The sequence below is a fragment of the Ranitomeya variabilis genome, chromosome 6, assembly GCF_051348905.1.
Source record: "Ranitomeya variabilis isolate aRanVar5 chromosome 6, aRanVar5.hap1, whole genome shotgun sequence".
Taxonomy (NCBI): Eukaryota; Metazoa; Chordata; class Amphibia; order Anura; family Dendrobatidae; genus Ranitomeya; species Ranitomeya variabilis.
This window is the reverse complement of record NC_135237.1, coordinates 450,483,199-450,505,847: the sequence shown is the minus strand read 5'-3', so window position 1 is coordinate 450,505,847 and position 22,649 is coordinate 450,483,199. Positions and strand designations below refer to the sequence as shown.

Sequence of the window (22,649 nt, the reverse complement as noted above, 5' to 3'; positions counted from 1 at the left end):
AGGTACGGATGTATCTGCACATGTGGGTCCATTTCCCAGTGCAGCAGGTATGGATGTATCTGCACATGTGGGTCCCATTTCCAGTGCAGCAGGTATGGATGTATCTGCACATGTGGGTCCCATTTCCCAGTGCAGCAGGTATGGATGAATCTGCACATGTGGGTCCATTTCCCAGTGCAGCAGGTATGGATGTATCTGCACATGTGGGTCCATTTCCCAGTGCAGCAGGTACGGATGTATCTGCACATGTGGGTCCCATTTCCCAGTACAGCAGGTACGGATGTATCTGCATATGTGGGTCCCATTTCCCAGTGCAGCAGGTATGGATGTATCTGCACATGTGGGTCCATTTCCCAGTGCAGCAGGTACGGATGTATCTGCACATGTGGGTCCCATTTCCCAGTACAGCAGGTATGGATGTATCTGCACATGTGGGTCCCATTTCCAGTGCAGCAGGTATGGATGTATCTGCATATGTGGGTCCCATTTCCCAGTACAGCAGGTACGGATGTATCTGCATATGTGGGTCCCATTTCCCAGTACAGCAGGTACGGATGTATCTGCATATGTGGGTCCCATTTCCCAGTGCAGCAGGTATGGATGTATCTGCACATGTGGGTCCATTTCCCAGTGCAGCAGGTACGGATGTATCTGCACATGTGGGTCCCATTTCCCAGTACAGCAGGTATAGATGTATCTGCACATTTGGGTCCCATTTCCCAGTGCAGCAGGTGTAGATGTATCTGCACATGTGGGTCCCATTTCCCAGTGCAGCAGGTATGGATGTATCTGCACATGTGGGTCCCATTTCCAGTGCAGCAGGTATGGATGTATCTGCACATTTGGGTCCCATTTCCCAGTGCAGCAGGTGTAGATGTATCTGCACATGTGGGTCCCATTTCCCAGTGCAGCAGGTATGGATGTATCTGCACATGTGGGTCCATTTCCCAGTGCAGCAGGTATGGATGTATCTGCATATGTGGGTCCCATTTCCCAGTGCAGCAGGTATGGATGTATCTGCACATGTGGGTCCCATTTCCAGTACAGCAGGTATGGATGTATCTGCATATGTGGGTCCCATTTCCCAGTACAGCAGGTATAGATGTATCTGCACATGTGGGTCCCATTTCCCAGTACAGCAGGTATAGATGTATCTGCACATGTGGGTCCCATTTCCCAGTGCAGCAGGTATGGATGTATCTGCATATGTGGGTCCCATTTCCCAGTGCAGCAGGTATGGATGTATCTGCACATGTGTGTCCCATTTCCCAGTACAGCAGGTATGGATGTATCTGCACATGTGGGTCCATTTCCCAGTGCAGCAGGTATGGATGTATCTGCACATGTGTGTCCCATTTCCCAGTACAGCAGGTATGGATGTATCTGCACATGTGGGTCCCATTTCCCAGTACAGCAGGTATGGATGTATCTGCACATGTGGGTCCCATTTCCCAGTGCAGCAGGTATGGATGTATCTGCACATGTGTGTCCCATTTCCCAGTACAGCAGGTATGGATGTATCTGCACATGTGGGTCCATTTCCCAGTGCAGCAGGTATAGATGTATCTGCACATGTGGGTCCCATTTCCCAGTGCAGTAGGTATAGATGTATCTGCACATGTGGGTCCATTTCCAGTGCAGCAGGTATGGATGTATCTGCATATGTGGGTCCATTTCCAGTGCAGCAGGTATAGATGTATCTGCACATGTGGGTCCCATTTCCCAGTGCAGCAGGTATGGATGTATCTGCACATGTGGGTCCCATTTCCCAGTGCAGTAGGTATAGATGTATCTGCACATGTGGGTCCATTTCCCAGTGCAGTAGGTATAGATGTATCTGCACATGTGGGTCCATTTCCAGTGCAGTAGGTATAGATGTATCTGCACATGTGGGTCCCATTTCCCAGTGCAGCAGGTACGGATGTATCTGTATATGTGGGTCCCATTTCCCAGTGCAGCAGGTATAGATGTATCTGCACATGTGGGTCCCATTTCCCAGTACAGCAGGTATGGATGTATCTGCACATGTGGGTCCCATTTCCCAGTGCAGCAGGTATAGATGTATCTGCACATGTGGGTCCCATTTCCCAGTGCAGCAGGTATAGATGTATCTGCACATGTGGGTCCCATTTCCCAGTGCAGTAGGTATGGATGTATCTGCACATGTGGGTCCCATTTCCCAGTGCAGCAGGTATAGATGTATCTGCACATGTGGGTCCCATTTCCCAGTGCAGCAGGTATAGATGTATCTGCACATGTGGGTCCATTTCCAGTGCAGCAGGTATGGATGTATCTGCACATGTGGGTCACATCCAGCTGTTCCTTCCTTCTGAGTGCAGTGCAGACTTTGTGACTTGCAGTTTTGTCTTACATTTGTCTTCATAAACCCGGCAATAATGACAGAGGAGAAAGCTAAGTAAATCCCAAACAAAGCCAGGATTGTATCATCTGTGCTGCATTGTTAATACCTTTTCTAATCCGAAGCTATAAATGTGCCCTGGAAGATGTGGGATGAGAGGCAGCCTGGAGGGTGGAGAGTCTGGCCACTCAATTAGGGAGGCTAGTCATTGCCATGCTGCTATTAGTTGCTGTGCCCTGTGAGGAGGAGGGTGCTGGTCTGGTGGATTAGATGAGTTGGGGAAAGAGATGAGGACAGATTGATCATTAATGTGGAGCTAGCAGTAGTTATTATCAGCAGCAGCAGCTCCTGAGCCTCCTCTTCTCCTTCTCTGCTTTGCCTTTTGCATTTCCTCAGCACCTTCTGACTGCCAGAAGTTCTTCTCAGGATCATCCAGGAGTCCCGAGTTGGCCAAGATCACCATGAGCAGCCCCAAGATGATAAAGGGCAGAAGCTAGCACGTGTAACTCTTGTCTTCATCCCTGTCTCTTTCCCAGGATCGCAAAGGGAGAGATGCAGAGGGCGAGGAAATGGCAGGCAGTACTGGCCATCTCCTTCTTGCTGGTCACCTCCTCTGTTCATGGCATCAGTGAAGCGCAGGAAAGAGAGAGAAGAATTCTTCTAGACCTTATTGTGCAGGCCATTGGGGACAGTAACACCAGCAGAGAAAGTGCTGGCAAAGTCATTACCAGGCGGTACAGCGAGGGGACTGCTTACTCTTCAGAGCATGGTGGCCACCGCAGACTGTCCTCCAGGGAGAGGGCTTCTCCAAGGACCAGCAGGAAGAGACCTTCAGGTAGGAGACCTTCTCCCTAAAAGACCTGATTCATTCATACACAGGGATATCGCCAAGTTTATGCAGTATAATCCATCCCATCAGACGTCCAGTAGTTGTATCTCCCTCCAGAGGCTTTAATCCCTTTAGATGGGATTTCATGGTGATATCAGGCTTGGGTTCTTCTCTATCTACTGTACCTTCACACTACTGAGTGTGCTGATAATGGGGGCACTAGTGTTCATGTGACCATACACATTGCTATTGGCTTTAAAGAGAAATATGACAGCACCAGGTATTATGGCAAAATGGAGAAGTTTTCATGTCTCTGCTGAAAGAGTGATTGTGCCTTTTAGGTTCTTAAACTTGTCACAGTAAATGTGGAAATGCTTATCTCTGGTAAGAGTAGTCATGAAATCAAGAAACAATGAAGTTCTCACAGTTCTAGAGGGACATCATGGAGCAAATGATCAAAACTAGGAGGTTATTTCCCAACATTTATTTTGAAGTTCTTCCAGCAGGATGTTATCAACCATGTCTTATGATTTTCCAATTAGCACTGATACATTACAATTCATACTTTGTCAAAACAGGGGCACAAATATGGGCCATAATGTTGTCACTTGTTCCTCTGAGTTTGACACTTTCTGAAATGGTTCGTATACGTGCTCTCATATTAGCTTGACCATTGTTTTCTCCATAAACTCCATTTTTCATATATGTTAGCAGTTTTAAGCCAGGATCAGAGCATATTCTAAGTTTAGAAAATACAGCATCCAAATGTTGGCAGTGAGTGAACAGGAACAGGAATTTCCATGCACCCCTTGTATTTTAACTGATGCATTTGTGTTTTTAATGAGATTTTTATGGTACGTTTTTCAAGAAACTCTAGGTGCATCATGTTCAAGGAATTTGTTGACTTGTCTTATGTTGGATAATTATTATGTTTTTTTAATTAATTTTCTCTTGCTGACACAGAGTAGTTTCATCAGGTCTTCATGATGTTGAAGATTTTTTTTTTTTTTTAATTTTCTTAAAACATATTGCCCAAGAGGAGAACATGAAGTCCTTTATGCACATTTATACATGCAATTTCTCCAGTTTTCTGCAAGTTTTAGAAATAAAGGTGACATGGCTTAATATTCACATGTAGAGTAATGGACAGCTTTTCTGCTGTGGTAGTAAACTGTACCTTAAAGGGGTTCTCTAGGGTAAAAAATAAATGATGGCAGGTTTCTTTTAGAGGCAGTGACACCCCTGATCATGGGTTATACATGGCATTGCTGCTCAGCTACATTCACTTCAGTGAGGCTGAGTTGTAATACCAGACCCAACCCATCGTCTGGGGTGGCACTGTTTCTGAAAGGAGGCTGTCATGTTTTAGCAACCCCTTTAAGTTTTTCTGTCCCACTATCTTTCAGTAGCTGTGCCATATTCAGGGATATGCTGATGAAAACATGTATGTGGCATAAAAAATAACAGATTAATTACTTGGAAAACATTAAAAACATACAGGAAAGGAGAAAATTCTGCATCATTTTTTCCAAACTATGGGAGATATTGTGTTGTGCATACATGGTGATGATACCTAAGGACTATGGGAATTTTTGATGATACATTTCTGTAGCTTATCTATTGGAAGTCTAATGCTTTTCTAAGCTTTCACGTCAGTTTGTAAGGCTGCACTCTTTATCAGTACATATTATTCTTCACAGGTTTTTACACAGGACTTTTTTATATTTGGATCAGGTTTTTGTTTTATTCCTGGACTATCCAGGGGAAAAAAAATATATATATATATTGAGGTGTTGCACAGTGAAAAAGCATTGGCCTCCATTTATCAAGCAGTTTACACCACATTTCTTGTGTAAAAGTGCTTGAAATGTTGCCAAATTTTTGTCCAACTTGTACTAACGTGAAATTACCGCAGGTTTTGGAGTTTTAAGAGTATATGCACACGTTGCAGATTAGGCTTAGGAATTTCTGGTGCGGATTCTGCATCTCTTGGCAGAAAACTCAGCTGCGGATTTGTCGAGTTTTTTGTGCGGATTTTGTGCGTTTTTGGTGCGGATTTGCTGCAGATTTTTTGCGGATTTGCTGCGTTTTTTACCCCTGCGGATTTCTATAATGGAATGGGTGCAAAAACGCTGCAGATCCGCAAAAAAGAAGTGACATGCTACTTCTTTTAATCCGCAGCGTTTCCGCACGGAATTTTCCACACCATTAGCACAGCATTTTTTTCACATTGATTTACATTGTACTGTAAATCACTTGCGGATCTGCAGCATTTCTGCACCGCAAAAAATGCGGTGGATCCGCTGGAAATCCGTAAAGTGTGCACACAGCCTTATACTGGTTTTGCCAACTTTATGAAAAGTGGAGTACACTTTTTTTGCTGCTGCATGTGAGCTAAAAGATTCACCAAAGTTGTGCTTTAACGGAAAGATTTTAGACTCTTGTCTTTTTATAATCCGCACCTGCTTTGGTGCAAACATACTAATTGTAGCCTAAAGGCGATTTCATGCATCTGTGAAACAAAGAGCATCTTCATGTTGGAAGACCTGGTGCAACTGCTGGGTCTCTTGCCCTGAGCTAACTACTTCATATCTACCCATAAGGCCAGGGTCACACAAGTGTATTCATGTGTATGTTTGCGTGGAAAACATCGTACTGCACTCGGATGACATCTGAGTGCAGTTTGATTTCTACGGACTGGCGCAATGGAGAAGATGGAGAAATTAGGTCCTACTTCTCCTCACAGTGTGCTCCGATTCTCTTATCTGGAAGAATCTGATCAAACTATGCTGACACTCTGAGAAAACTTGAAGCTGAGCTTGATCAGAGAGTCCTGATCAACCTGATTCTCTCAAAGATGAGAATCTACTTTCATGTGATCCTGGCCTAAAGCAGTTGGTTGGGTCTTCTGTTGCAAGAATAGCTCATGTCTCATGGATGTATGATACCATCCTAATGCCATGTGCAGATCAGCGTCTGAATAATCATCTGTTTTTCATCTTGAAAAAGATGACATTTTTAGATTTGTAAAAAAGTCTTTTATTTTTACACATGATTAAAATTAGAAAATACATGCCAAATCAGAGGCTGCAAATCCAATGGCAGTCTAAGGAGACCTTAGTTAATCTTAAGCTATATTAGAGCCCAGAAATTCATATGGATAAATACTACATGTAAAAAATTATTAACATAGATAAAGTTCCTAAAAAGGCGTACAAAATAGCGCGTATAGTATCATCCAGAAAAAAAGTGCTATTTGTGCGTACATGTCTTGTAGCCTAGAATGCACATAAGGTGCTTAAATAGAATGTAGTGTGCTGTAATTACACATACACATCAAGTGTAAATATGCTAGAAAGTGCATGGTAAGTGTAAACTGCTGCTATAAAGCATCCATATAAATATTCTATACTACAATCATATAAAGTGCATTTAAAAAATAAAGTGCTTTAGATCCAAGTGCACAAAACGCTATATAATCAATTACAATGGACTTACATGTATAGACAGAGTTTGATGGAGATGCTCCCGCCGCCCCAACGCACGTTTCGTGTGAAATGCTCTGCAAGAATTTTGGCCCACTTATCTTTGCTGAATTGTTGTAATTCAGCCACGTTGGAGGGTTTCCGAGCATGAACTGCCTTTTTAAGGTCATGCCACAGTATCTCAATCAGAATAAGGTCAGGACTTTGACTAGGCCACTCCAAAGTATTTATTTTGTTTTTCTTAAGCCATTCAGAGGTGGACTTGCTAGTGTGTTTTGGATTATTGTCCTGCTGCATAACCCAAGTTATTTTCAGATTGAGGTCACAAACAAGATGGCTTGGACAGTCTCCTTCATGATTTTCTCATAGATGGCAGAATTCATGGTTTCAATTACCACAGCAAACTTTCCAGGTCCTGAAGCAGCAAAGCAGCCCCAGACCATCACACTACCACCACCATATTTTACTGTTGCTATGATGTTCCTTTTCTGAAATGCTGTGTTATTTCTATGCAAGATGTAATGGGACATACACCTTCCAAAAAGTTCAACTTTTGTCTCATCAGTCAACAGAGTATTCACCCAAAAATCTTGAGGATCATCAAGATGTTTTCTGAAAAAACTGAGATGAGCCTTTATGTTCTTATTTCTCAGCAGTAGTTTTGATCTTGGACCATTTTTGCCCAGTCTCTTTTTATGGTGGAGTCATGAACACTTGAACACTGACCTTAACTGAGGAAATTAACACAGTTTTTTCAATTTTTGAGTGCCAAGTTTTTTCTGAACACTTAACTGAGGCAAGTGAGGCCAGCAGTTCTTTGGATGTAGTTCTGGGGTGTTTTGTGACCTCTTGGATGAGTCATTGCTGCGCTCTTGGAGTAATTTTAGTCGGCTGGCCACTCCTGGGAAGGTTCACCACTTTTCCATGTTTTCGCAATTTATGATTAATGGCTCTCACTGTGATTCGCTGGAGTCTCAAAGCTTTAGAAATAGCTTTATAACCTTTTTCAGAGATCTCAATTACTTTGTTTATCATTTGTTCCAGAATTTCTTTCGATCGCGGCATGATGTCTAGCTTTTGAGGACCTTTTGGTCTACTTTACTTTGTCAGGCAGGTCCTATTACTGGTGTGGCAGTAATCAGGTCTGGATGTGGCTGTAGAATTTGATCTCAGCTTCCCAAAGATGTGAGAAGCCACAGTTAGTTTATGTTTTAAGGAGTGGGAGACAATCTCTTTTTCACACAGAGCTCTGTAGGTTTGGATTTCTTTTTCCCTTAATAATAAAGACCTTGATTTAAAAACTTCATTTTGTGTTTAGTTGTGTTATCTTTGTGTAATATTTAAATATGGTGATCTGAAACATTTAAGTGTGGTAAACATGCGAAACAATAGGAAATCAAGAAGGGGCAGACACTACTAATATTACAAGATTGTTTTTTTCTTGAATATTAATAACTGCCTATGTATATAAAAAAAAGAGCCACAGGGATGACATTACAGCTAAAAAACTGTTCTTCTTTTCTGGATGTAACTCATATGATTGGTGTGAACTTAACCTTAGGCTGGATTCAGATGAACATTTGCAAAATTGTCGGTTTTATGTACAGAATTTGACAGTTTTTCATCAGTATTTTCGTCCGTATGCAATTCACATTCCAGTCCGTTTTCTTATGTCCATGTGCAATCTGTATACCTGTTTTGTACATTTGTATGGCAACTTTTATATGGACAAATTATTAAATAATACAGTTTATAAAATTATAATGTATCCGTGAAAAACGCATGACATGCGGATGGTATCCAGTATGCGATCAGTTTTTTACTTACCCAATAACTTATTAAAGAGGTCTGATCCAGAATACGGATTTCAGTGGCACATGCTGCGATTAGTTGCTTGCACACCATCGGTTCATGTGTAAAAACATCCATATTGACTTGCATTGGTCCTTTCTCAATGCTACTTGTTTTGCATGCGGACAACACATAGATATTTCATACGTTTGTCTGAATGAGCCATTAAGCTCAGAGTGTACACGGACAGCACACTGACCAATGTTATTGAATAGGGATGTTCAAATGACGTTTCCTTCAAAAATCCAAGTGCCCATGCAAAAGAAAAATAGCAGCATGCACTAATCTCTTCCATATCTTTCATCTATTCAAGTCCATGGGCATGTCATAAATATAGCATCTGATTTTTACAGATATATTGCAGTTAGTAACAAAGGAAACTTTATTAGATCTTGTACATTTTTTAATCGCTGATGTATAAAAACAGGTGTCACATGGGTGACACACAGATGTAAAATATATGCATGTGAATAACACATGGAGGGTGTATGAATGGAATACAGATGACAATACAAATAATCAAAATCATCCTTGTTTTCTATTTGAAATATCCATATTAAAAATTGATAAAAAAAATGTTGGATATTTTTGCATGCTTAATTAAAGGGAACCTGTCAGCAGGATTGTGCACAGTAACCTACAGTGTCAGATCGGCGCCAGTATGCTGATTAAAATGATACATTGGTTCAGGAAATTCGTCTTGTGGTTGTTATTTCATTTTTATTTTCAGTTTTGAGTTAATGACATGCTCGTGCTCCGTGGCGGTCTGTGTGGGGTCTTTATGTTGTTCTCTGATTAGGTATTCATAATCCAGACTGCTGACAGGTCACTGATCCCTCAGTGACCTGCCCCCTAGTTTACATAATGAATATTATATATATACACACTGCTCAAAAACATAAAGGGAACACTAAAATCCCACATACTAGATATCACTGAATGAAATATTCCAGTTGTAAATCTTTATTCATTACATAGTGAAATGTGTTGAGAACAATAATACCTAAAAATTGTCAATGTAAATCACAACTAATATCCCACGGAGGTCTGGAGTTGGAATGATGCTCAAAATCACAGTGGAAAATGAAGTTACAGGCTGATCCAACTTCAGTGGAAATGCCTCAAGACAAGGAAATGATACTCAGTAGTGTGTGTGGCCTCCAAGTGCCTGTATGATCTCCCTACAATGGCTGGGCATGCTCCTGGTGAGGCGGCGGATGGTCTCCTGAGCTATCTCCTCCCAGACCTGGACTAAAGCATGGAGGATGGTGCGAGACATGATGTCCCAGATGTGTTCAATTTGGATTCAGGTCTGGGGGACGGGCTGGCCAGTCCATAGCTTCAATGCCTTCATCTTGCAGGAACTGCTGACACACTACAGCCACATGAGGTCTGGCATTGTCCTGCATTAGGAGGAACCCAGGGCCAACCACACCAGCATATGGTCTCACAAGGGGTCTAAGGATCTCATCTCGATACCTAATGGCAGTCAGGCTACCTCTGGTGAGCACATGGAGGGCTGTGCAGCCCTCCAAAGAAATGCCACCCCACACTATTACTGACCCTCTGGCAAACCAGTCATGCTGAAGGATGTTGCAGGCAGCAGATCACTCTCCACGGCGTTTCCAGACTCTGTCACGTCTGTCACATGTGCTCAGTGTGAAGAGCACAGGGTGCCAGTGGTGAATTTGCCAATCCTGGTGTTCTGTGGCAAATGCCAAGCATCCTGCATGGTGTTGGGCTGTGAGCACAACTCCCATCTCTGGACATTGGGCACTCAGACCATCCTCATGGAGTCAGTTTCTAACCGTTTGTGCAGACATATGCACATTGGTGGCCTGCTGGAGGTCATTTTGCAAAGCTCTGGCAGTGCTCCTGTTCCTCCTTACACAAAGGCTGAGGTAGCGGTCCTTCTGCTGGGTTGTTACCCTACTACGGCCCCCTTCACATCTCCTGGTGTACTGGCCTGTCTCCTGGTAGCTCCTCCAGCCTCTGGACACTAAGCTGACAGACACAGCAAACCTTCTTGCCACCTCTCGCATTTATGTGTCATCCTGGATGAGCTGCACTACCTGAGCCACTTGTGTGGGTTGTAGAGTCTGTCTCATGCTACGACGAGTGTGAAAGCACAACCAACATTCAAAAGTGACCAAAACATCAGCCAGAAAGCATTGGTACTGATATGTGGCCTGTGGCCTCACCTGCAGAACCACTCCTTTATTGAGTGTGTCTTGATAATTGCCAATAATTTCCATCTGTTGTCTATTCCATTTGCACAACAGCATGTAAAATTGATTGTCAAACAGTGTTGCTTCCTAAGTGGACAGTTTGATTTCACAGAAGTTTGATTTACTTGGAGTTATATTCTGTTGTTTACTGTAAGTGTTCCCTTTATAATTTTGAGCTGTGTATATATCTTTAAAAAAATCCCCTTCTGCAGGCAGGTGGCGGCAGCGCCTGCAATTCACCATGATCGCATCCATATTGTGCACTTAATTATTCTTTTCGATGGTATCCATAAATTTCTAGAAAAAAAAATCAGTTTGAAAATGACACCCTCTGCTCCTGCACAGTATCAGCTATTGGTGATCTCATAGCTGCTACTGCACAGGAGTTGGTGGCGCCATTTTGCTAGAGAACAAAAATAGCCCCCCCAAGATGGCGCAGTCAGCGCCTGCACAGTAACATCTCTCGGATTCCTGATAGCAGCTACTGTACAGGTGCCGGCGGCGCCATCGTGCTAGAAAAAAGAATTGTCTCCACTAAGATGGCCATGCCTGTGCAGTAGCATCGGCGATCTGATAGATGCTATTGCATAGGTACCAGTGGCGCCATCTTGGAAGAGGCAGTTTTTCTCTAGCAAGATGGCGCTGTTGGCGCCTGCATAGTAGCAGCTATCAGGTTGCCGATAGCTGATACTACGAAGGCGTGGCCAGCACCATTTTCAAACTGATTTTTTTTTAAGGAATTTATGGATACCATCAAAAAGAATAATTAACTGCACAATATGGATGCGATCATAGTGCAGTGCAGGCGCCGCCGCCTGCCTGCAGAAGGGGATTTTTTTAAAAGATATATATATATAATATTCATTATGTAAACTAGGAGGCAGGTCGCTGAGGGATCAGTGATCTGTCAGCATTTCTCAATATGAATACCTAATTAGAGCACCACATGAAGACCCCACACAGGCTGCCCCGGGGCACAAGCATATCATTAACTCAAAATTGAAAATAAAGATTAAGCAACAACCACAAGATGGATTTCATCAACTAAGGTATCGTTTTAATCAATATAACAGCGCCGACCGACAGGTTCCCTTTAATGTTTTTTTGCATGGGGCATTCTTTTCTGTTTTTACTGATTCGGTAGCCAAATGTACATTTTTCAAGCAGAAACACCTCAAGAGTTGTTGTGAATGATGCTGAAAAACAGAACAAAAAAAACAGTAAAATAGTGCATTGTATACTGGCCATATTTTCCTATTAACCCCTTTCTGACCTTAGACGTCGAGGTGGTATGGGCCCGTATGATCACCAACGGGATAGTACGTCTAACGCGATCAGCCGCGCTCACGGGGGGAGCGCGGTCGATCGCGGCTGGGTGTCAGCTGACTATCACGGCTGACATCCAGGAGCGGTCACATGATCGGAGCATTCCGTCGGCATAGGGAAGCATCGCGCAGGGAAGGGGCTCTCTGCATGCTTCCCTGAGACCCTCGGAGCAACGCGATGTGATAGCGTTGCTTCGAGGGTCTCCTACCTCCTTCTCCCTGCAGGCCCCGGATCCAAAATGGCCACGGGGGGCCTTCCAGGTCCTACAGGGAGGTGGCTTTTAAGCACCTGCTCAGAGTAGGCGCCGGGAAGCCTCCCTGCAGTGCCTGTCAGATCGCTGATCTGACACAGTGCATTGCAAAGTGTCAGATCAGCGATCTGTCACTATTCTGTGATGTCCCCCCTGGGGCAATGTAAAAAAGGAAAAAAATAATATTTACCTGTGTGAAAAAAAAACCTAAATAAAGAAAAAAAAGCAACAAAAGTGCATATTTAGTATCGCCGTGTCTGTAACGACCCAACCTATAAAACTGTCCCACTAGTTAACCCCTTCAGTGAACACCGTAAAAAAAAAAAAAAAAAAACGAGGCAAGAAACGACACTTCATTATCATACCGCCAAACAAAAAGTGGATTAACACGCGATAAAAAAGATGGATATAAATAACCTTGGTACCGCTGAAGACGTCATCTTGTCCTGCAAAAAACGAGCTGCTATACAGCATCATCAGCAAAAAAATAAAAAAGTTATAGTCCTCAGAATAAAGCGATGCAAGAATAATTATTTTTTATATAAAATAGTTTTTATTGTATAAAAGCGTCAAAACATAAAAAAATTATATAAATGAGGTATCGCTGTAATCGTTATGACCCGAAGAATAAAACTGCTTTGTCAATTTTACCAAACGTGGAACGGTATAAGCAACCCCCCAAAAGAAATTCATTAATAGCTGGTTTTTGGTCATTCTGCCTCACAAAAATCGAAATAAAAAGCGATCAAAAAATGTCACATGCCCGAAAATGGTACCAATAAAAACATCAACTCGTCCCACAAAAAACAGGACCTAACATGATTCTGTGGACCAAAATATGCAAAAATTATAGCTCTCAAAATGTGGGGACGCAAAAACTTTTTTTTGCAATAAAAAGCATCTTTTAGTGTGTGACAGCTGCCAATTAAAAAAAGCCACTATAAAAGTAAATCAAACCCCCCTTCATCACCCCCTTAGTTAGGGAAAAATAATAAAATTAAAAAAATTATTTATTTCCATTTTCCCATTAGGGTTAGGGTTGGGGCTAAAGTTAGGGTTAGGGCTACAGTTAGGGTTGGGGCTACAGTTAGGGTTAGGGTTGCAGCTAAAGTTAGGGTTAGGGTTGGGGCTAAAGTTAGGATTAGGGCTACAGTTAGGGTTGGGGCTACAGTTAGGGTTAGGGTTGGGGCTAAAGTTAGGGTTGGGGCTAAAGTTAGGGTTAGGGTTGGGGCTAAAGTTAGGGTTTAGATTACATTTACTGTTGGGTTTAGGGTTAGGGGTAGTGTTGAGCATTCCGATACCGCAAGTATCGGGTATCGGCCGATACTTGCGGGTATCGGAATTCCGATACCGAGATCCGATACTTTTGTGGTATCGGGAATCGGTATCGGGATTAATATCAATGTGTAAAAGAAAGAATTAAAATAAAAAATAGGGATATACTCACCTCTCCGACGCAGCCTGGACTTTACCGCCGTAACCGGGAGCCGTTGTACCTAAAAATGCGCGCTTGAAGGACCTTAGATGACATCACGGCGCTCTGATTGGTCCGTAGCGGTCGCGTGACCGCTACACGACCAATCACAAAGCAGTGACGTGTCCTAAGGTCTTTCAAGCGCTTGAAAGACCTTAGGTGATGTCACCGCTTTGTGATTGGTCGCGTAGCGGTCACGCGACTGATACGCGACCAATCAGAAGCTGCGGACGTCTTCTAAGGTATTTCAAGCGCTTGAAAGACCTTAGGTGACGTCACGGCTTTGTGATTGGTCGCGTAGCGGTCACGCGACCGCTACGGACCAATCAGAGCGCCGTGACGTCATCTAAGGCCCTTCAAGCGCGCATTCTTAGGGACAACGGCTCCCGGTTACGGCGGTAAAGTCCAGGCTGCGTCGGAGAGGTGAATATATCCCTATTTTTTATTTTAATTCTTTCTTTTACACATTGATATGGATCCCAGGGCCTGAAGGAGAGTTTCCTCTCCTTCAGACCCTGGGAACCATACAGGATACCGTCCGATACTTGGTGTCCCATTGACTTGTATTGGTATCGGGTATCGGTATCGGATTAGATCCGATACTTTGCCGGTATCGGCCGATACTTTCTGATACCGATACTTTCAAGTATCGGACGGTATCGCTCAACACTAGTTAGGGGTGTATTTAGGGTTATGGTTGGGATAAGGGTTAGGGGTGTGTTTAGGTTAGGGTTTCAATTACAATTGGGGGTTTCCACTATTTAGGCACATCAGGTGCTCTCCAAACGCGATATGGCGTCCGATCTCAATTCCAGCCAATTCTGCGTTGAAAAAGTAAAACAGGGCTCCTTCCCTTCTGAGCTCTCCCGTGCGCCCAAACGGGTTTACCCCAACATATTGGGTAACAGCGTACTCAGGACAAATTGGACAACAACTTTTGGGGTTCAATTTCTCCTTCTCCTGCTACCCTTGGGAAAATACAAAACCGGATGCTAAAAAATAATTTGTGTGGAAAAAAAAGATTTTTCATTTTCTCGGCTCTGCATTATAAACTATAGTGAAACACTTGAGGGTTCAAACTTCTCACAACACATCTAGATAAGTTACTTGGGGGGTCTAGTTTCCAATATGGGGTCACTTGTGGGGGGTTTCTACTGTTTAGGTACATCATGGGCTCTGCAAATGCAACATGATGCCTTCAGACCAATCCATCTAAGTCTGCATTCCAAATGGCGCTCCTTCCCTTTTGAGCTCTGCCATGCGCCCAAACGGTGGTTCACCCCCACATATGGGGTATCAGCGTACTCAGGACAAATTGTACAACAAATTTTGGGGTCAAATTTCTACTGTTACCCTTGGGAAAATACAAAACTGGGGGCTAAAAAATTATTTTTGTGGAAAAAAAAGATTTTTTGTTTTCATGGCTCTGCATTATAAACTATACTGAAACACTTAAGGGTTCAAAGTTCTCACAACACATCTTGATAAGTTCTTGGGGGGTGTAGTTTCCAATATGGGGTCACTTGTGAGGGATTTCTACTGTTTTGGTATATCATGGACTCTGCAAATGCAACGTGACGCCTGCAGACCAATCCATCTAAGTCTGCATTCCAAACAGCGCTCCTTCCCTTCCGAGCTCTGCCATGCGCCCAAATTGTGGTTCTCTCCCACATATGGGGTATCAGTGTACTCAGGACAAATTGGACAACTTTTGGGGTCCAATTTCTCCAGTTACCCTAAGGAAAATACAAAACTGGGGGCTAAAAAATAATTTTGTGGAAAAAAAAGGATTTTTTATTTTCTCGGCTCTAAACTGTAGTGAAACACTTGGAGGTTTAAAGTTCTCACAACGCATCTAGATAAGTTCTTTAGGGGGTTTTCTTTCCAAAATGGTGTCACTTGAGGGGAGTTTCAATGTTTAGGCATATCAGGGGCTCTCCAAACACGACATGGTGTCCTATCTCAATTCCAGTCAATTTTGCATTGAAAAGTCAAAAGGCGCTCCATCCTGTGAAACACCTGAAGGGTTAATAAACTTCTTGAATGTGGTTTTGAGCACCTTGAGATGTGCAGTTTTTAGAATGGTGTCACACGGGTGTTTTTTACATATAGACCCCTCAAAGTGACTTCAAATGTGATGTGGTCCCTAAAGAAAAATGGTGTTGTAAAAATGAGAAATTGCTGGTCAACTTTTAACCCTTATAACTCCCTAACAGAAAAAAAATTTGGTTCTAAAATTGTGCTGATGTAAGTTAGACATGTGGGAAATCTTACTTATTAAGTATTTTTGTGTGACATATCTCTGTGATTTAAGGGCATAAAAATTGCGAAACTGGAAGCCTATTCAAACAGTATTTGAGGTTTTTTTTTTACATGTATATTGGAGCTAAATCTAAAGACAACTCCAAGTGAACGCACCCAGAGGGAAATTTTTACATATAGAATGTTTAGAAAATTCTCTTATTCCAGTTTTTTATCCCCCAAAACTAATGTTTGTTGAAATTCAATATTGTAATATAAAACACATCTCAAACAACTGGCATTTTTTTCAGGCAGTTTACCAAGGATTTTCAATAGGACTTAATAAGTACTGAAAGAGGGGGTATGGAAAACTTTGTCATAATAAAAAAAAAAAAAAAAACCTTCCAAGTCTTGACACATGATTTAAGATGTTAAGCAAAACCACCGATTTTTGAAGACTTATCTATGGGGATCTTGCCCATCATCAGAGTCTTTGGTTGGAGGTCTCTTTGTGAAAGCTTCCAGCTGGAGTCAGAAGACATTTAGGGTACTGTCACACAGTGCAATTTTGATCGCTACGACGGCACGATTTGTGACGTTGCAGCGTCGTATGATTATCGCTCCAGCGTCGTAGACTGCGGTCACACTTTGCAATCACGGCGCTGGAGCGATGCCGAAGTCCCCGGGTAACCAGGGTAAACATCGGGTTACTAAGCGCAGGGCCGCGCTTAGTAACCTGATGTTTACCGTGGTTACCAGCGTAAAAGTAAAAAAAAAAAAACCGTACATACTCACCATCTGATGTCCGTCAGGTCCCTTGCCGTCTGCTTCCTGCTGTGACTGAGATCCGGCTGTACAGTGAGAGCAGAGCGCAGCAGTGACGTCACCGCTGTGATCTGCTCTCACTTTCCGGCCGGCAGACAGTCAGAGCGGGAAGCGGACGGCAAGGGACCTGACGGACATCAGATGGTGAGTATGTACGGTTTTTTTTTTTTTACTTTTACGCTGGTAACCACGGTAAACATCGGGTTACTAAGCGCGGCCCTGCGCTTAGTAACCCGATGTTTACCCTGGTTACAAGCGAACGCATCGCTGGATCGCTGTCACACACAACGATCCAGCGATGACAGCGGGTGATCCAGCGACGAAAGAAAGTTTCAAACGATCTGCTATGACGTACGATTCTCAGCAGGGTCCCTGATCGCAGTAGCGTGTCAGACACTGCGAGATCGTAACGATATCGCTAGAACGTCACGAATCGTGCCGTTGTAGCGATCAAAATTGCACTGTGTGACAGTACCCTTAGGCTAGGGTAAACTCTCTGGAAAGAAAGAATGCAAGCTAGCTCCCCTCAAAAATAAAGAAAGCCAGTGCTCTAGTGCCACATATTGGAAGTAGCCTCCAATATAAGACCATATCCAACTATTTAACAAGACTTGTCACATGGCCTAGAATATTTAGCCAAACCAGAGTCTTCTCTAATAGAAAAAGGTGCCCTACTGCAGACAGATGTTCTGAACTTCTATCTTCTTGTCAGAGCAGGATACTGGTTAAATGGGTGAAAGGCATTTGTTAGAGGTCTGATGGGCACAGTGTCTCCTTGTGGAGGCTGGCAGTAGGTGCAGGAAGACGTATAGGCCAGGCAATGCTCCCTGGGAAAAACTGCTCTCTGTCTACTCACATTGTCCATTGCTGGGAAGTTCTTTTGGTCCATTTTATACTGTTGCAAAGAAATCTAATAATAGTCAAATCCTTTGAGTTTCTAAAAATAGATCACAAAGGTATAGACATAAAACTTTCCAGAACATAGCTAGTACCTGTGTGGAACGCAGTACACTATACTGTGCATGCGGTACAATTTTTGATTAATGGTCTTCAAGTCCAGAGACAAGTACAAGTTCCAGTATGTAGGATCACTGTACAGCATGTAATCAATGTATATGTTGAACCATAAATTCCTGAAATCATTCCCTAAAACCTTACTAGTAATCCCACTACTCTACATAATATATCATGCCTCTTACTGTATGTTGTTATACTTGGGATTATGTGCAGTTTGCTCAGTGTTTATTGTAACCATTTCTAATCCTCCATCGCTGCTGTCACAAGCACCCTAATCTGTGTATCCCTGCCCCACCACTGAATGGCTGCTTGCTCACAATGCACAGTGTACCCAGGGAGCTGTCAGTCACTTCTGTGGGTGGGATTATACACAGTTTGCCTCTTACTTATGCTAATTCTCCATTAGAAAAAGAAGCCTAGTAAGTGACACATCCAAGGAGTCAGGCTTTATTGCCTTACTGACAGTTTCCCTTTAATGTATATGTTTAAGTGTTTTTATGGATGCTTAAGTACAGGGGTTGTTTCACCTTGGACTTTTGTGCCCAACTGGTCACATTCAATTATGTTGCCCTAGAGCCTTGTTCTTGAGAAAAATGTAGATCTCAGAGCTGTGTGTTTGACATTTATGGCATGTTCTTTCTGTTTGCTAAGAAGCTCCCACATGGAACAATTTCTTGAATGTGAAGATACATTTTTATACAAATGAGACACAAGTGCCAGGAGCTTACCCTTGCACTTACAGCTCTCAGCCTCTCTCCTTCTTTCCCCGTCCCCCACAAACCTCCTGCCAGTGACTGATAGGTCACTCTACTCTATAATTGGCTCCCCTTTTCGAGATCTTGCGCAAGTCTAGTCACTTGACAGGGCAATGCACTCCAGCCTGGAATAAGCTATTCACATGACTTTTCTTCTGGGTCTACTCATCCAGACATGTGAATATAACACTCTAAAGCTTGAAGTCATTTATGAATCATTTGTAAAATACTGTATATGTCATATGGTTTAGACTTCAATGCTCATTTATCAAAGCCATATGATTTATTTCTGTTAAATACTTAAGAATAACTGCAGGTCATAAAGTAAAAGAAGATTTAGACATCTTGAGGCTGTGTAGCACTTGTGACTCTATAAATACCAAAATGGTTCACCAGTTAGAATACAGTAAAACATTGTGAAAAGTTGGTTGTTACTTATTATTCCAAAAACCTGGAAACAAAAAGTAAAAAAAAACAGCTACAAAATCAGTAACAGAAAATGTCATCTTGTCCCACAAAAAACAAGCCACCATACAGCTCCATCATCAGAAAACTAAAAAAATATAGCTCTCAGAATAAAGCGATGCAAAAATAAATATGTTTTCTATTAAAATAGTTTTTAGTGTGTAAAAGCGCCAAAACATTAAAAAAATGTAAAATGAGGTATTGCTGTACTGACCCGAAGAATAAAACTTCCTTATGAATTTTACCACACGTGGAATAACATAAAACCCTCCCCTTCAAAAAAAAAATTGCTGTTTCTGCCGTGACGTAATTCTCAGGTCCTAAATTCCTAGAATTAGGAATTTAGGACCTGAGAATTACGTCACGGCTTGTGATTGGTCACGTGGCGGTCACATGAGCGGCACGCGACCAATCAGAAGCCGTGACGTCATGGAAGGCCCTGAACGTGCTCATTTTAAGCAAAGAAGGCTGCCGGTTACCAGCGGTGATGTCCAGGGGCTTCCGGACGGGTGAGTATATCAATATTTTTTATTTTAATTCTTTATTTTACACATTAATATGGATCCCAGGGCCTGAAGGAGAGTTTCCTCTCCTTCAGACCCTGGGAACCATAGTGTCCCATTGCACTGCATTGGGTTTCGTGTTTCGGCCGACCCCGACCCCGACCCCGACTTTTTTATAGGATCGGCCGATTTCGCTCGACCCGACTTTTGAGAAAGTCGGGTTTCGTGAAACCCGACCCGATCCTATAAAAATAAAAGTCGCTCAACCCTACTGGTCACTACAACGGCAGTTTGCAATTTTCACTTGGCAACGTTCATTGCTGCTTGTTTCTGGAAAATATCCATGGAGTCAAAATCATCACTATACCTGTAGATACATTTCCAAAGTGGTATAATTTCCAAAATGGGGACACTTGAGGGGAATTCTGCTCTTCTAGCAATTAGGAGCTCTGTGTCTGGAGTCCGCAAACTGTTCTAGGAAAATCTGCGCTCGAGGAGGCAAATAGCGCTCCATTCCACCCGAGTCCCTCCGCATGGCTAAGTAGTACTGTGCAGCCACATATGGGGTATTGCCACATTCAGTAGAAGCTGTGGGACAAATTATGGTGCCATTTTTACCCACTTGTGTGAAAATGTAAAATATGGCACTCCTTGCCTTCTGAGCTTTGTACTGTGGCTGAAAAATATTTCGGATTACATGTAGGGTATTAGCGCACTCAGGATAAAATTAACCTCAATTTGTTGTAAAAAAAAATTCCTATTAGCCCTTAGAAAAATTAATAACTTGGGGTTAAAACAACATTTTAGTAGATAAATGAATTGAAGAGTGTAGATTGTAAAATGAAATCACATATAGGGGGTTTCTGTTGTTCTGGCACCTTAGGGGCTCTGCCAATGTGACATGGCACCCTCAAAACCAGCAAAATTTGAACTTTAATATGGCGTCTTTTCCCTTCTGAGCTTTGCACTGTATTTCAATATTAGTATTCCCCCCACATATGGGGTGTTAGCATACTAAGGAGAAATTGCATAACAAATTGTATGGTGAAAATCCTCCTGTTACCCTTATGTAAATGCAAAATTTAGTGCTAAAATAACATTTTTGCGGGGAAAATGTGATTTTATTATTTTCACGGCTCAACGTTTTACACTTCTGTGAAGCACCTGGGGGTTCAAGGTGCTCACCACATATCTAAATACATTCTTTGACTGGTTTAGTTTCCAAAATGGGGTCACTTTGTGGGGAGTTTCCACTGTTTAGGCACATCAGGGGGCTTCCAAAAGGGTTATGACATCCGCTAATGATTAAAGGACATTTTACATTCAAAAAGTCAAATGGCGCTCCTTCCCTTCTAAGCTCTGCCGTGCGCCAAAAAAGTGCTTTTCTCACTCATATGGGGTATCGGCTGTCATGGTTCCCAATGGCAGGGACTCAAGCAAAAACGGACTAGCTCTAGGAATGATGGAATCTCAGATGACCGCGACGCTGAACCTAACACGCAACTAATAGTAGCCAGGGGGCGTGCCTACGTTTTATCCCTAGACACCTCGCACCAGCCGGAGATCTAGCTTCCCCTAGTAGAGGAATACACAGACCTGACTTGCCTCCAGGGAAACCCCAAAAGTGATAGTAGCCCCCCACATATAATAACGGTTAGGTAAGAGGAAAACACGTACGCAGTATGAATATAGATTCAGCAAAGAGAGGCCCTCAGACTAGATAGCAGAAAATACAAAAGAGGACTTCGCGGTCACCTCAAAACCCTAAACAGCCATCCTGAAATTACTTTAACTCCGTTATCAACTCATGACACCGGAGTAGTAATTTCAGATCACTAGAGCTTCCAGCAGCAAGAGAAATATAAATGCATGCTGGACAAACAAACACAAAAAATGCCAAAGATCCAACTTAGCTGAATTGCAGACTTGGAGCAGGTAGCAAGCAACAGAGGTGCTCTGGTAACATTGATTGCCGGCACTAGAATGACTGAGAAGCCAGACTAAATAGGAAACTCCCAGTTTCCTGATGGGAACAGGTGCAAGACAAAAGTCAGCCAGTACCACCAGTAACCACTAGAGGGAGCCCAAAAACAGAATTTACAACAGTACCCCCCCCTTAAGGAGGGGGCACCGAACCCTCATGAGAACCACCAGGGTGATCTGGATGCGCCCTATGAAAGGCGCGAACCAAATCAGAGGCATGAACATCGGAGGCAGTCACCCAAGAATTATCCTCCTGACCGTATCCCTTCCATTTAACCAAATATTGAAGTCTCCGTCTGGAAACGCAAGAGTCCAAAATCTTCTCCACAACATACTCCAACTCACCCTCCACCAGAACAGGAGCAGGAGGCTCAACAGAAGGAACAACCGGTACCTCGTACCTCCACCACAACGACCGATGGAAGACATTATGAATGGTGAAAGATGCTGGTAGGTCCAAACGAAAAGATACAGGATTAAGAATCTCCAAAATCTTATAAGGACCTATGAACCGAGGTTTAAACTTAGGAGAAGAGACCTTCATAGGGACAAAACGAGAAGATAACCACACCAAGTCCCCAACGCGGAGATGCTGACCCACACGACGATGACGATTAGCAAACTGCTGAGTCTTCTCCTGAGACAACTTCAAATTGTCCACCACATGACTCCAAATCCGGTGCAGTCTATCCACCACCGTGTCCACTCCAGGGCAATCCGAAGATTCCACCTGGCCAGATGAAAAACGAGGGTGAAACCCTGAATTGCAAAAGAAAGGAGAAACCAGAGTGGCAGAACTGGCCCGATTATTGAGGGCAAACTCTGCCAACGGCAAAAAGGCGACCCAATCATCCTGATCAGCAGACACAAAACACCTCAAATAAGTCTCCAAGGTCTGATTAGTTCGCTCCGTCTGGCCGTTAGTCTGAGGATGGAATGCAGACGAAAAAGACAAATCAATGCCCATCCTGGCACAGAACGCTCGCCAGAACCTAGACACAAATTGAGACCCCCTGTCAGAAACGATGTTTTCCGGGATACCATGTAAACGAACCACA

At 43.0% G+C, this 22,649-nt stretch overlaps 1 protein-coding gene across 2 annotated transcripts in view; it reads left to right on the top strand.

The window, feature by feature from the left end:
• Positions 1–2,615: 2,615 nt before the first annotated feature.
• The window catches only part of ALKAL1 (ALK and LTK ligand 1), a 241,715-nt gene continuing 221,681 nt past the window's right edge, over positions 2,616–22,649 (top strand). For both annotated transcript variants that reach the window (XM_077270489.1, XM_077270488.1), the window contains exon 1: positions 2,616–3,194. In XM_077270489.1, coding sequence (XP_077126604.1) covers positions 2,912–3,194 — 283 coding nt within the window. In that variant the 5' untranslated portion in view covers positions 2,616–2,911. The remainder of the gene's footprint in view (positions 3,195–22,649) is intronic.